The following is a 14,622-nucleotide window of genomic DNA, read 5'->3' as shown; positions in this document are numbered from 1 at the left end:
CTCAGGCCATGGCTTTGGAGGGTGCAGGCCCTATACCTTGGTAGCTTCCACGTGGTGTTGATCCTGTAGGTACACAGAAGTCAAGAATTGAGGTTTGGGAACCTCCACCTAGATTTCAAAGAATGTATGGAAACGCCTGGATGTCCACGCAAAAGTTTGCTGCAGGGGCAGAGCCCTCATGGAGAACCTCTGCTAGGGCAGTGTGGAAGGAAAATGTGGGGTTGGAGCCCCCACACAGAGTCCCCACTGGGGCACTGCATAGTGGAGCTGCTAGAAGAGGGCCACCATTCTCCAGACCCCAGAATGGTGGATCCACCAACAGCTTCCACCATGCACCTGGAAAAGCTGCAGACACCGAATGCCACCCCATGAAAGCAGCCAGGAGCAGGGCTGTACCCTGCAAAGCCACAGGGGTGGAGCTGCCCAAGGCCATGGGAGCTCACCTCTTGCATCAGTGTGACCTGGATGTGAGACGTAGAGTCAAAGGAGATCATTTTGGAGCTTTAAGATTTGACTGCCCTGCTGGATTTTTGGACTTGCATGGGGCCTGTAGCCCCTTCATTTTAGCTAGTTTCTCCCATTTGGAATGGATGTATTTACCCAATGCTTGTACCCCCATTGTATCTAGGAAGTAACTAACTTGCTTTTTATTTTACAGGCTCATAGGCGAAAGAGACTTTGCCTTGTCTCACATGAGACTTTGGACTGTGGACTTTTGATTTAATGCTGAAATGAGCTAAGACTTTTGGGGACTGTTGGGAAGGTGTCAATAAAAAGAGTCATACTCTGTAAAATATTTGAATAGATTTATTCTGAGCCAAATATTAGTGACCATGGCCCATGACACAGCCATCAGGAGGTTTTGAGAACATGTGCCCAAGATAGTTGGGTTGCAGCTTGGTTTTGTACATTTTAGGGAAGCATGAGACATCAATCAAATACATTTGAGAAATACATTGGTTTGGTCCACAAAGACGGGAGAGTTCGAAGCAGGGGCTTCCAGGCTATAGGCAGATTTAAACATTTTCTGGTTTACAATTGGTTGAGTTTGTCTAAAGACCTGGGATTAATAGAAAGGAAATGTTCAGGTTAAGATAAAAGATGGTGGAGACCAAGGTTCTTTTGAAGTCTCATAGTAGCTGCCCTTAGAGACAATAGGTGACAAATGTTTCCTACTCAGTGCTAGACTCTCAGTTAATCTCTTCAGGATTGGGAGGGCCTGGAAGAAAAAGATCTAGCTGTTTAATAGAGATTCTTTACAGATGCAGATTTTACCCTACAAAGGATGGCTTTGCAAGGCCATTTCAAAATATGGCAGAGAAATATGTTTTGGGGTAAAATATTTTGATTTTCTTCTTTGTCACGTAATGTTATGCCAGAGTCAGATTGAAAAGTAAGTCATGATACATAGGGTTAAATAAAACCCAACTGATGAGAATTTATAGTTTGTAGGGCATGACTCCCGAAACCCCTTAGATAGGAATTTGGGCAAGATTTACAAAAATCAGAGCTTAGTCCTCAAAGGCATGATTGGTTTTGAAATGTGAGGACATGAGATTTGGGAAGGGCCAGGGTCAAAATGATATGGTTTGGCTGTGTCCCTACCCAAATCTCGAATTGTAGTTCCAATAATCCCCATGTGTTGTTGGAGGGACCTGGCGGGAGGTAATTTAATCACAGGGCCAGTTACCCTCATGCTATTCTCATGCTAGTGAGTTCTCATGAGATCTGATAGTTTTAAAAGGGGCTTTCCCCCTTTTGCTTGGCACTTCTTGTTGCCACCATATGAAGAAGGATGTGTTTGCTTCCCCTTCCGCCATGATTGTAAGTTTCCCAAGGCTTCCCCAGCCCTGTGGAACTGCGAGTCAGTTAAACCTCCTTCCTTTATAAATTACCCAGTCTCGGGTATGTCTTTATTTGCAACATGAGAACAGATTAATACACATTGCATCACAAACACTGTCCATGAGGTAATTTCTATCTCTAAAGACTTGCAAAACAACCTAGCCAAAGACAAAGATTCACACCTTTATTCAATCAGGTAACTTCAAAGGGTCCAATAGACAACACCCAGCATTCCCTTGAAAGGACACTCAAAATCTTTTACCATTTTGGTCTTCCATAAATTTTGCTGACAGTCTCACATCTCTCTTGTGATCAAGAATAATTTTCAAAGGTTATTATTAATTATGATTTTTTTTTTTTTAAGAGACAGGGTCTCACTCTGTCGTCCAGGCTGGAGTGCAGTGGTACAATCACAACTCAAAGCAAATTTCAACTCCTGGGCTTAAGTGATTCTCCCATCTCAGCCTCCCAAATATCTCCAAATGTTATTCTTGATCACAAAATAGTTAGTCTTGTTACCAGAAAGCCATCCCAATCCAAACCCCAAGAGAGGGCTCTTGGATCTCGCACAAGAAATAATTCAGAGCGAGTCCATAGAGTAAAGTAAAAACAAGTTTATTAGGAAAGTAAAGGAATAAAAGAATGGCCTCCATAGGCAGAGCAGCCCAAGGGGCTGCTGGTTGCCCATTCTTATGGTTATTTCTTGATTATATGCTAAACAAGGGGTAGATTATTCATGCCTTCCCTTTTTAGACCAATATAGGGTAACTTCCTGACATTGCCTTGGCATTTGTACACTGTCTTGGAGCTAGTGGTGGGAGTGTAGCAGTGAGGAGGAACAGAGGTCACTCTCATCGCCATCTTGGTTTCGATGGGTTTTAGCGGGCTTCTTTACTGCAACCTACTTTATCAGCAAGGTCTTTATGACCTGTATCTCATGGTGACCTCCTATCTCATCTTGTGACTAAGAATACCTTAACTTTCTGGGAATGCAGCCTAGCAGGTCTTAGCCTGATTTTACCTAGCCCATATTCACGCTGAAGTTACTCAGGTGTAAACGTTTCTGACAGTCTCATTAGGTTTGGCCTGATTATTCACATAGGTGCAGCCACAGTCCTTGTTAGTCATACAGGGGCATCCTTGAACTATCTTTGCAAATCCAGAGCCATACAGTTTTGAGCAATTACTAAGACAACACAATTAACTTCTGTGTGGACGTTTTCATAAGGATTCAGATTGGACTTTTAAACACTCTTTATTATTTACTATACTAAGGTTAGGAAAATACACCTGAGAAACTCTCTCACCGGATTTCACTTGCGGTACCTATAAATTTGGGTGAATTAATCTCATCTTCAAGTCCCCAGTATTTTCTAAGGCTTGCCAGGAAGTGACTTTCCTTACCACCTCAGGAATCAGGCCAGTGTTCCTGGGAGTACTTTCTTTTAGGCATTGGCTCCGTATATAAAGTCAGCTATGGTTTCTTAAAGTAGTTTGTCAATGAGAATTATTCTCAAATGTGATGTTCTCATTTATGAGATTCCAGTATATACAGTTACAGAATCCAATTATATCTTGATAAAAAGGAGATGAGATTGGTATTGATCCTATGCAAATAACAATATTGCCATAAGAAGTTAAGGAAAACTCAGTATGTTTCTGAATGCTCAGTATTCCATGAAAATCAGATACTACTTAATGTTTTATTCAGATCACAGAGGCAGAATCAATCTACTAAAATGTGGGTTAGAAGTAGTTTAAGGAGGCCGGGCGCAGTGGCTCACGCTTGTAATCCCAGCACTTTGGGAGGCCGAGGCGGGCGGATCACGAGGTCAGGAGATCGAGACCACCGTGAAACCCCGTCTCTACTAAAAAATACAAAAAATTAGCCGGGCGTGGTGGCGGGCGCCTGTAGTCCCAGCTACTCGGAGAGGCTGAGGCAGGAGAATGGCGTGAACCCGGGAGGCGAAGCTTGCAGTGAGCCGAGATCGCGCCACTGCACTCCAGCCTGGGTGACAGAGCGAGACTCCGTCTCAAAAAAAAAAAAAAAAAAAAAAAAAGAAGTAGTTTAAGGAGAAAGTGAAAGGGCTTCCTCATATAGCCACAAAAAATAGAACAAAAAGATAACATGGGATGGGCACAGTGTTTCATGCCTATAATCCCAGCACTTTGGGAGACTGAGGTGGAAGGATCACTTGAGCCCAGAAGATTGAGGCACTGCACTCCAGCCTAGATGACACAGAGAGACCTTGTCTCAAAAAAAAAAAAAAAAAAATTCAATCTTGGGGAAGGCAAGATCGAAAGAGTTAACAAAGGAGATTTGGGCCCCTGATTAAGATAGTGTCATGGATAAGAAACAATACTTGATTAATCAAAATGAGAATAAAAGATAAGGTACTACAGTTGTAAAGAACCTAAGCTCTTTCACAAGTAAAGAACCTTTGTTCTTTCTGGTTTGGTTTGTTTTGTATTTAATCATCTAGAACATAATCCAACATAAAGCCAGAGAAGAATTATGCTGTCTAAGAAAATTACACACAAATGAGAATCATCTTTCATATTATAGATGAAGGCATTAATCAGTAAACCAAAGACACAAACCCATCAAAGCTGATTAAATATTGCCGAAATTTTAACATGTTTCATGGCTTCTTTTCACATCCCAGTAGTATATTTTACAAGGCAAATCAAATTCACTTTTTAAGATTTGTCTTTCTAGCCTGGGAAACATGCTGAAACCCCATCTCCACAAAAAATACAAAAATTAGCTGGGCATGGTGGTGTGCACCTGCAGTCCCAGTTACTTGAGAGGCTGAGGTAGGAGGATCACTTGAGCCCGGTAGATGGACATTGCACTCAGCCGAGATGGTACCTCTGCACTGCAGCCTGGGCAACAGAGCAAGACCCCATCTTAAAAAAATAAATAAATAAATGATTTGTCTTTCACATTCTTTAACAAACTGTCACTTTGAGACAAAAAAGTCCTCCTTTTCCTTTAAAAACAAAAAGACTTACACCTTATATTTCTCTGTTACTGTTGTTCCTAGTATAGTTACAACCACCTATATCAATTATGACTTCTGTTTCAGAGAGAAAACTGGGTAGAGAGAATGGATAATAAGAACTACGTCATACACAAGCATCTTAGCAGACTAGTAAAGCTCACAAATACACATAGCAGACTTTCTATAGCCACACACATCTTTTACACCTTCTTAACAAGGCAAAAATGAAGCCATTTGTTAACATTACTCAAAGATATAACCACTCTAATAGCATATACAAAACAAGCAAAAGTTATGTAAGCTTAAAACTATGTTTAAACAATGTTTTACTATTCTAATTAGAAATTCATCTGGTCATCCAAAAATTGCTTATTAATTAGCTCCATTTAACATTAGTCTGTGATTTTTAAATTACCATAAGATCCTGGAGATATTTAAGCTGACACATAATTGCTATTGATATAAAAAGCTTGTCAGCATTATGATTCAATTTAGATTAACACAAACTTTCATTTTTAAAATACTAAACATTACAAAAGAAGAGTAATATTAATTTTATCACTAAACCTGTATAAGTAAGTTTACAAAGTTCAGATTAAATTTTTTCTACATGAAAAAACAAACCCCAAGTAAAATAAACTGTATATAGTATTATAGTTAACTCTGACACTAGCCTCAGTTTGCCAAATATTTACCTTAAGTATGTGAATTTGGATTCTTAAAATGTTTCCAAACTGATAGAATCTGTAAGAAGAATCTTTTGTTCTTTGTCTAGCATATTTAAAGTGTCAGATGTTCACTTTTTTCTTTTCTTAGATTTGTAGGGATGTTTGACATATATATATATGTGCTTATTTAGCTCTGTAAAACCAATGAGATCCGAGGTCCTTTAATTTAGGAGACATTATAATCTAATTTATTAATACTCTCTAAAGGTAGGAAAATGTTTTATACTTATATAACAAAAGGCCATGGTCTTTCTGTTTTGTTTTTTAAAGATAGAGTCTCACTCAAACCCAGGCTGAAATGCAGTGGCATGATCATATCTCACTGCAACTCAAACTCCTAGGCTCAAATGATCCCTTTACCTCAGCCTTCCAAGTAGCTGGGACTACAGGCACGTACCACCATGCCTGGCTAATTTTATTTATCATTTTTGTAGAGACAGGGTCTTGTTATGTTGCCCAGGCTGGTCTCAAACTCCTGGCCTTAAGTGATCCTCCCACCTCAGCCTCCCAAAATGCTGGGATTACAGGCATGAGCCACCACGCCTGGCTGTTGTGGTGTTTCTGAATTACAGGACACATAAAGACCTATGGCTTTAGTTCTACAACTTTTTAGCCACGGGTCAAAAGTAAATACAGAATCACAAAACCTCACTGGTCCAGATCTCAAAGAGCTGTTCCCCTTCATTGTCCAGGCTGGTCTCAATCTCCTGGCTTCAAGTGATCTGCCCACCTCGGCCCTTCAAAAGTGCTGGGATTATAAGTATGAGCCACCACGCAGAGCCAGAATTCTTAATTGAATTACACTCGACATAGACAAATGGACAAAAAAGTCTGACCAGCTGGATTATTTTTTGATATCTCATTCAACAGAGAATAGATATCACTCTTCTGTAGAGACCTCAGATGGTCAAACCATAAAACCAAATTATCAATTAGTGCTGCCATCAGTGAGGAGTAACTTACTGACCATGCATAAACCAGAAACAAAAAGTCAGCAAGAGAAGAAACAAATGAGAACAAGGAAGTCAGCAAAACTAAAGTCCTACTGCCACTTAGGATTTCCTTTGGGAGCCAAGAAGAGATGTACCCAGGCTAAAACAGTCAATGAGGAGGTACATTTATCTAGTAACTCAATTTACTTGGTTCTGTCAGATAAATCCATTGCCATTTTGGTGGAATCTCTAAAAATGTGAAAAGGTAATTTTTTTCAAAAAGATAAAATCATTACTTTTATATAAATATACAATGAACATTTCTCACACACAAAGTCTGCTTTAGGCCCAGACAACTCTCCAGGGCAGCTGTCCTCCATTTAGTGGTTTATCCAATCAAAGCAGATTTGATCCATGGCACCATGTCTCAACATATGCTTCAGTGATCTCAGTGGTAGGGTAAGAGAGGATAAAAGAGCTTCACATTAGCAATTAAATGCTTTGACTTAGTTTACACACTCACTTCCTTTTTTTCACAACCCATTGGTCAGAACTAGTCACATGGCCTTGCAAAGGGAACTGGGAAATGTAGTCTTCCATGTGTGTTCAGAAAGAGAAGCAGCACTGGAAACATCTGTGAGTGCCAATAATTGTATTTAAAATTATACAATTGTAACAAACATTAATCTTACAAAAGATTAAATACTGTACCTACCCAGGGAAGAATATGCAGTCCCCAACATTCAGCTGTATAATTGTGAAGAAAATAATAACTTACTAGATTTTATGTTAGACTGCACACAATCTAGTAGCACGGTATATTTAAAAGCCCACATCAGATATATTACTATGGGAATACAGTTACAGTAAGTGATTTTTGAGAGAAGGAAGGCAAAAAATATGGATTCTCTTATAGAGTCCTTCAAATTGAAATCACAACTGATTTGAAATAACAAAATACTTGTACATATATTTTTTTTAAACTGAAGGGATGGAAATCACAGTGGTAATAGCGGTTTGTTTGGTCTTCTAAGTGGTGAGATTACAGATAGTTTTTGCTTTCTTTTCTGCTCATTTGTAGTTTTCTACACTAAGCATGATTGTCTTAGAAGATACTGAAAATGCTAGTAAACAGAATTAAGCAAACAGTAGCTAGTGTTGATGCTAGTGGTACAGGATTAGGGTTTTTGTTGTTTTTGTAGAAACGTATTTACTCAGTTGAAACCTTACCACCTAATTTTTAAGTGAAAACAAAACTTCTATTAAATCAAATTCTTTATTAATTTGTGGTGGAAAGTCAGGGTCAGAGTTCTGTGTCTCTAGAGATGGAAAAGGAATTTCTGGAGCCATGGTTTCAACCCAGCATTTTCTTTATATTCATTCAAGGTGCTTTGGATTCCGTTCAGAGGGCTTTGTATGGTTTAAGTGAAAGAATGTTAAACGCAGCTGGTGAATACTGATAGAAAGACCTTCTTTGACCTGTCCGTACTATGCTGGCCTGAGCTTCCAGACCCATGCTTAACTAGAAGTAAAGAAATTATCACACCTCCAGGCTCATAGAAAGGTTCATATCACACCCCCAGGCTCATAGGCTTTACTGTATTAAATTGTCTTCATGTCTGATTCCTTTCTGCATGTTAACCTCAGAGAAATACTAGTAGATATACTTTATACATGCCACACTATATTTTGTAATCATTTAAATTCCTCCTGTGTGTGTTCCCCACAACTGCTTTTACAAATGAAGAAATAAGGTTCAGATCTGATAACTTGCCTAAATCCCAAAGTGACCCTTTCAAGTCAGAAACAGTCTTAATAAGATATTCAGTTCTGTCATGTAGTGTCCTGGGTGTTCAGTAAATAGTGTGTGTGATGATACAGGGGCTGAGCCTGGGTTTATGATTGTGACGTTTTAATCTCTTGCTTAGATTTCAGAGTGTTTTTTTCTCTGTCTATAGTGAATACAATTTTAGAGTGTCGTGCCCAGTTTTCTTTTTCTAGTTGTTTTCTCACTCATGTTCTATTTTCTTTTTAAATGATTTTGCCAACCTAAAATGAAAAATAAGAGAAGAAACATTAGAAAAGCATGGAAATATGTTCTGGCAGTCTTCTGGGCCTTTATTGAAACATAGATAGATTGCTTTTTCTTTGTATTTATTGAACCAAGCTACCTAAACAGTGTTATTTTATTTAGAATGTTTTTAATCTTCTTTAAGCAATTCTTTCAGCCTTATCTGATTTAAATGAGAAGACAAATGTGAATGTTGAATTAATACCCTGTAGCTTTAAATCCAACCAGTGTGGTGCTTTTGTCTTTTTATAAAAGATGCTCACAGCTGGAGAAGAGAGCAGATACTGTCTGTGATCTCCATTCTTAGAGTCAAACTATTCATTTGCATTAGCTGCTCTAGCAAACTGCGTGCGCGCGCACACACACGGATGCTTGTTTGGCAGAAGCCTTCTGTTTATTCAGCACAGAGTTCTCCTAGGCTCCCAGATATAGAAAGCTCTAAGAGTTGCTACAGGAGATAGAATTGAAATTGTACATAGGCTGAGGTGGGCACTGCGGAGGATTGGCTATGCAAGGGTATTGATGTGGTGCGGCTGTACCTGCCTGTTTTGTGAAAGTCACTTCTCTGAGACTGTGAAGGTGAGAAGCCCAGGGATCCACTAGAAGCTTCATTGCGGCTCTTTGGTGGGGGAAAGCATTCCCAGTGGTAGCTGTCCTCATTTGCAGCGTTATTCTCGGAAACCAAATATGTGCAGCAGTGACAGACTATGCCACAGCTCCTCTGCAGTTTGGAAGCTGGAACAAATGGAAAGAGCTTATAGCCAAGAGAGGTTGTGATTTGTTTTTACGAACCAAGCTTGCTCTGGCAGTGCACAAATGAAGGATGAGCTTTGTGGCAAGCAAAATCAGCAGACTGCCTGACAGGGGGTTTTGGTAAGATAAATGTGTTGTGATTTTTTTCTTATTTTTTGACTTTTCTATATCAGCTGTATGGAATTGCTTCTTAGCAATAACTAAAAAATTTTGCAAAATCACATTTGATGGAAAAGGATGACCAAGGGAACCAGAAGGAGAAACATAACTTGTGGTCATTCAGTTGTGACCTTCAGAGATAATCCAAGTTTTCTCATGTGTCTCTCAACAGACAGAAGCCAGGAATTTCCAGAGCAAAGAATGCAGACAAACAAACCTCTTTTCTTTTCTTTGAATAGTCATAATTATGCTTTTTTTTTTTCCTGCTTTTTCTATAGTCTGAAGCGGGAGAAGGAAAAATAAAGCCTTCCTCCTGTTACAGAGTTGTTGCCACTGGAACAGTAATAGGCTGAGAACATAAGTATGGAGGTGGAGGAAGGCAGGATAAGGAGTCTGCTATTTTCATAGCTATGCGTTGGTGGGTATTTGTCTTGGGTTCATTGTCATTGTTGTTTGATATCAAGTGGTTGTGAATGCTGTATCTCTTTGCCTCTACTATGACTGAATCTCTTTTATGTTCTCTTTTGTACATTTTCTTTGCCAGACTCAATTCTATTGATATGAAGCCTTTTTCTGTTACTGTTTATACATATTAGCTGTTATTAGAGAAAAGATAGTTGTAGAGAGTAGCCCTCCAATATTTATGGACCTCAAAAAAGATAAGGACGTTTTTCTCTTTAAAATGTAGGTTTTACTTTTAGCAGATTTTGGAGTCTTGCTTCTGGATTCTTTAATAAGTGTTTTATTACAAATTAGAGAAATGAGTTGCATTAGATTTGCAAAATCCTACCAGAATGTCCTTGCCTTAAGTTGGATCTTATTTCTTATGTTTTTTCTAAACATTAAAGTTTACTTTTCCTCATCCTAACTTAGGCAGGTGTTACTGGAAGGTATATTCCTATCTCGGAGAGCCAAGTTTCCTAGCTGCTTAGAGTGGCCACGGAAGAGATCCATTGACACCTGACTTTTTGCTGACTCATTGGTTATGTAAGCCTTGTAAATACAACTCTCCATATACTCCATTAGGTTACTGGCAGGTGCCCTTCTCCCTGTTTACTGACCTTTTCCTCTCAGCATCCTTGTGTTCCTTCCATAAGCCTTTTTGGTAAGATAATCATAACCTTTCAACCAAGTCAATTCTAAGAAGCAGTGAATAGATAAATCCTTTTTATTTTTCTCTTTTTGAATTGCTGCTTTAACTCTGTTTTCATCTCAATATGATAAAATTCCAAATTCTCTATTTTCTTGGCATGTGAAACCTACTGTAATAGTGCTTTTCCTCATTTATGGCCTGATTAAAGTAGCAACCTCCTTTTCTATCTTTGAGGACTCAGTTCAAATGTGTTCTTGTTAAAAGAAGCTTTCTGTGACCTCCCAGACTAAAATAGATTTTCCTCCCTTACACTATTCTTTTTCTCACAACATTCTGTTCTTTTTCTTTGTAGCACTTTACACAATTTATATTGTTTGGTTACTGGTTTTTCTCTCTCTACCACTTTTCCCCACTCAGCCATAAACCTCATGAAAGCAGAGACTGTTTGTTCATCATTACATACCCAGCATTTAGCAAAATGGCAGGCCGAGAGTTGAAAAAAGGCAGATAAATAGGCAATATTGCAAATGCACTATGGTGAGAAAAAATAGGATAAGCACTGGGCACTGAAACAAGGCCAATGTGACTACAGTGGGGTAAGTGGGAAAGGAAGCATACTGTAAAACGAAGATCTAGGTCAGGCATGGTGGCTCACGCCTGTAATCCCAGCACTTTGGGAGGCTGAGGCAGGCGAATCACCTGAGATTGGGAGTTTGAGACCAGCCTGACCAACATGGAGAAACCCCATCTCTACTAAAAAATGCAAATATTTTGTATTTGTATCTAGAGAGGTAGATCCAGGGCCTAACCACGTAGGACTTTATAGACTGTTCAGATTCTTGTTCATTCTAAAATTGTAGGAAGCTACTAAAAGAATTTAAGTATTGAGTGATTTAGGCCTTTAAAAAAAATAATTTCTTCAGCTTAAATGAGAACCTAAGTGAATGCAGGTAGATCAATCAGGATGAGTGGTCCAGGAGAGAGATGATAAGAGTTCATCATAAGGTGGTAGCAGTAGAGGTAGATGGAGAGTGTTGTGTATTATGATGGAAATTTGGAAAGTAAAATTGATTGGCCTTATTATTGGATCGGATATAGGTAGAAGGCAGAAGATGTCAAGAATGGCTCCTAGGCTTTGATTTGGTTTGGTTTTGGCTTGTGTAGCTTGATGGATAGATGCTTTTCCTGAGATATGGAACAATGTAAGAAGATCTGATTCAGAAGAGGATTATGATGTTTGGTTTTGGACATGTAGATTTTGATATAGTCAAGTAGCCTTTTGGATCTATAAGTCTAAATCCCAAAGGAGATTGTACTACTCTTATCATTGGGAAACTTTTAGTGATATCTTTGGCATAAAATTTAAAACAGTAGTTTAGACCTACCTTGGCAGCCCATTTCTCACTACAGCCCTCTCCTGTGCCATTATTTTACAGCCTCATCAGCCATTCAGTTATCGCGAAGGTGCTATTACACTTTCTTCTTCTGGACTGTTCTGCATACTAGGCTATTAACCTGAAATGCTTTTCCTTACCCTTTCTCTATCAGATACTAATTTCTTCAAGGCTCATTTTTATTGTTACCTCCTCCAATGAGCCTTATCTGTCCCTTTCCCATCTTTTTTTTTTTAATTTAATTTATAAGTTTCTTTTAGAGATAGGGTCTCACTCTGTTGCACAGGCTGGAGTGCCATGGCATGATCATAGTTCAGTGCAGCCTTAGACTCCTGGGCTTAAGTGATTTTCTCACTTAGCCTCCTGAGTAGCTGGGACTACAGACTCACCCCACCAAGCCTGGCTAATTTTTTTCTTTTTTGTAAAGATATGGTCTTGCTTTGTTAACCAGGCTGGTCTTAAACTCCTGTCCTCAAGCTAATCCTCCTGTGTCTGCCTTCCAAAGTGCTGGGATTACAGGTGTGAGCCACTGCACCCAGCTAGCCCCTTTCCCTTCTTTTAATACATGCTTCCCTCCTGTGTTCAGAGTACTTTGCTGTCATATCTATGTCATTTATTTAATTGGACCTGCATTTCAGTTGATCATTTCCATGTTTCACCAACTAGATCGTGTGTTGCTTGAGAGCAGGGATTCCACCTTTATTCAGTGTTTTACATAAAGAAAAGATAATTGCAAAATGAATTAAATTGTAAAGCCTCAGTCTTTTTCACAACCTATATCCATAATCTCATAGCACCATAATGTGCTTTCCCCATCTATCTGCTCCTAATTTTCTCTAAGCTATCCTATCCCTGCAGATACCTAGATACAAAGCAGAAAATGTTGTTCCTTTCATATGCAGAATTCCTGAATCCGTCCCTTTTATCATATACTTTCCTACTTTACTTGTAATTTATCAGAAAAACTGAAATCTTTCCATTGCTTATCACATGTGAAAGAATTGGCCAAGGCAGGAAAGGACATCCACAACTCATCTTGTTCTCTATGTCTCCTCTTTTCCCATTCTTCTGGAATAAGTCCAGAATCCATGTAGTATTTTTCAGTGAGGTCATTGTTAGCATTTAAGATCAACTAATTGTTGAGACTACATTGCACGAGAAATGCCCCCAGACCTAGTGCCACCTGGAGGGATGGTACTGCCCATAGTCTCTCCCACTCTCCCCAACTCCTACATCAACAGAGTATAGAAATGCATAAACAAATTATGAAGATTGGATCCTTACCATTTAAGTAATTCCCTCACAGAGGCCTAAGCGTTTAATTTGCCTTTTCAGAAGTCTTTGAATAGCTGAATGTTCTTCTTATCTCAGTTAACACTGCTGTGCATTGATTCTCAGTCTTTTGGAGTCCAGGTTTTACTGATTTATTAGCCCTTTTAGGAGTTACAGATACCTCTATTTAAAAACCTGGAACAACTAGACAAGTCTCTGAAGTCCATACCATTTACATATTTAAGCAATTTTTTACAATTTGTCATATATATCCTTAATTTATTTCCAGGATCTTTAAACATTGATGACATTCTTAAGATATTAGAGACAGTATATACAGCAGGCATTTACACCAACTTTATCAGTGTATCTGCTTTATTCTGTTGTACAAAAAGCAACTGTGTTCTCAAAATTAAGTACAGATTTTAGGAAAGATAACACCCTGGAGTATCCCTTGCCGAAGATTTTATATTTTTTAAAGGACAGAAACTTGATCTGTTGAGATTGTATCAAGAGTGTAAGAATAACCTGTCTTGTCTGCTTAAATAAATTTCTCTTAAAATAATTTTTATTCAAGGGAGTAATAGACACTGGGGACTCCAAAAGGTAGGAGGATGGATGGTGGGGGGGCGGTGGGGTTGAAAAATTACCTATTGGGCACAATGTTCACTATTCAGGTGATAGGTATACTAAAAGCCCAGAGTTCATCTCTGTATAATATATCCATGTAACAAAACTGCATTTATACCCCCTAAATCTATGAAAAACAAAACGAAGAATTAAAAACCTATTAACATGTAGAAAAATAATTTTTATTCGGTTACAGGTAACCAAGTAATGCTAGAACTACAGTCTCTCAGAGATCAGACATGGGTGTACTATACAACAGAGAGCTCACAATTTGGAATCAAAGGCTTGAGTTAGCCTCTGAGCCAGATTTTTCATGTAGAAAATTAGAATAGTGCCTGCCTCACTAGATTAATAAAATAATACGGTTGGGTGCCAAACATGCCCAGCTACTAGACACTAGGGAAAGCAAGTTAAAAAAAGATAAATCTAGTCTTGGAATACTCATAGACCAGTGGTGTACAAGGTAGAATGGAAAAAAGGAGACCGTTTAAATAATACTCTGATCACCTATGGTTGGCATGAAAAGGATTGGCATGCAGTGTTACAAAAGCAAAAACAGTAGAACTTAGAAGCTGCTTAAAAACTTTGGCAAGGGCCGGGCGTGGTGGCTCATGCCTGTAATTCCAGCACTTTGGGAGGCCGAGGCGGGCAGATCACCTGAGGTCCAGAGTTCGAGACCAGACTGACCAACGTAGAGAAACCCTGTCTCTACTAAAAATACAAAACTAGCTGGGCTTGGT

The 14,622-nt window shown here is 38.9% G+C and overlaps 1 protein-coding gene across 17 annotated transcripts in view; it reads left to right on the top strand.

The window, feature by feature from the left end:
• Positions 1 to 14,622, top strand: part of TMCC1 (transmembrane and coiled-coil domain family 1) — a 239,680-nt gene that overhangs the window by 190,576 nt on the left and 34,482 nt on the right. The window contains exon 1 of one of the 17 annotated variants that reach the window (XM_055259146.2): positions 8,902 to 9,160. The exons of 14 other annotated variants lie outside the window; for them this stretch is intronic. In XM_055259146.2, the coding sequence (XP_055115121.1) occupies positions 9,104 to 9,160 (57 nt within the window). In that variant the 5' untranslated portion in view covers positions 8,902 to 9,103. 2 more of the 17 variants (XM_055259148.2, XM_055259153.2) reach the window with 2 other exon arrangements.

The sequence above is a fragment of the Symphalangus syndactylus genome, chromosome 21, assembly GCF_028878055.3.
Source record: "Symphalangus syndactylus isolate Jambi chromosome 21, NHGRI_mSymSyn1-v2.1_pri, whole genome shotgun sequence".
Classification (NCBI taxonomy): domain Eukaryota; kingdom Metazoa; phylum Chordata; class Mammalia; order Primates; family Hylobatidae; genus Symphalangus; species Symphalangus syndactylus.
The sequence above is the reverse complement of the archived record's forward strand: the minus strand, read 5'-3'. Positions and strand labels throughout refer to the sequence as shown.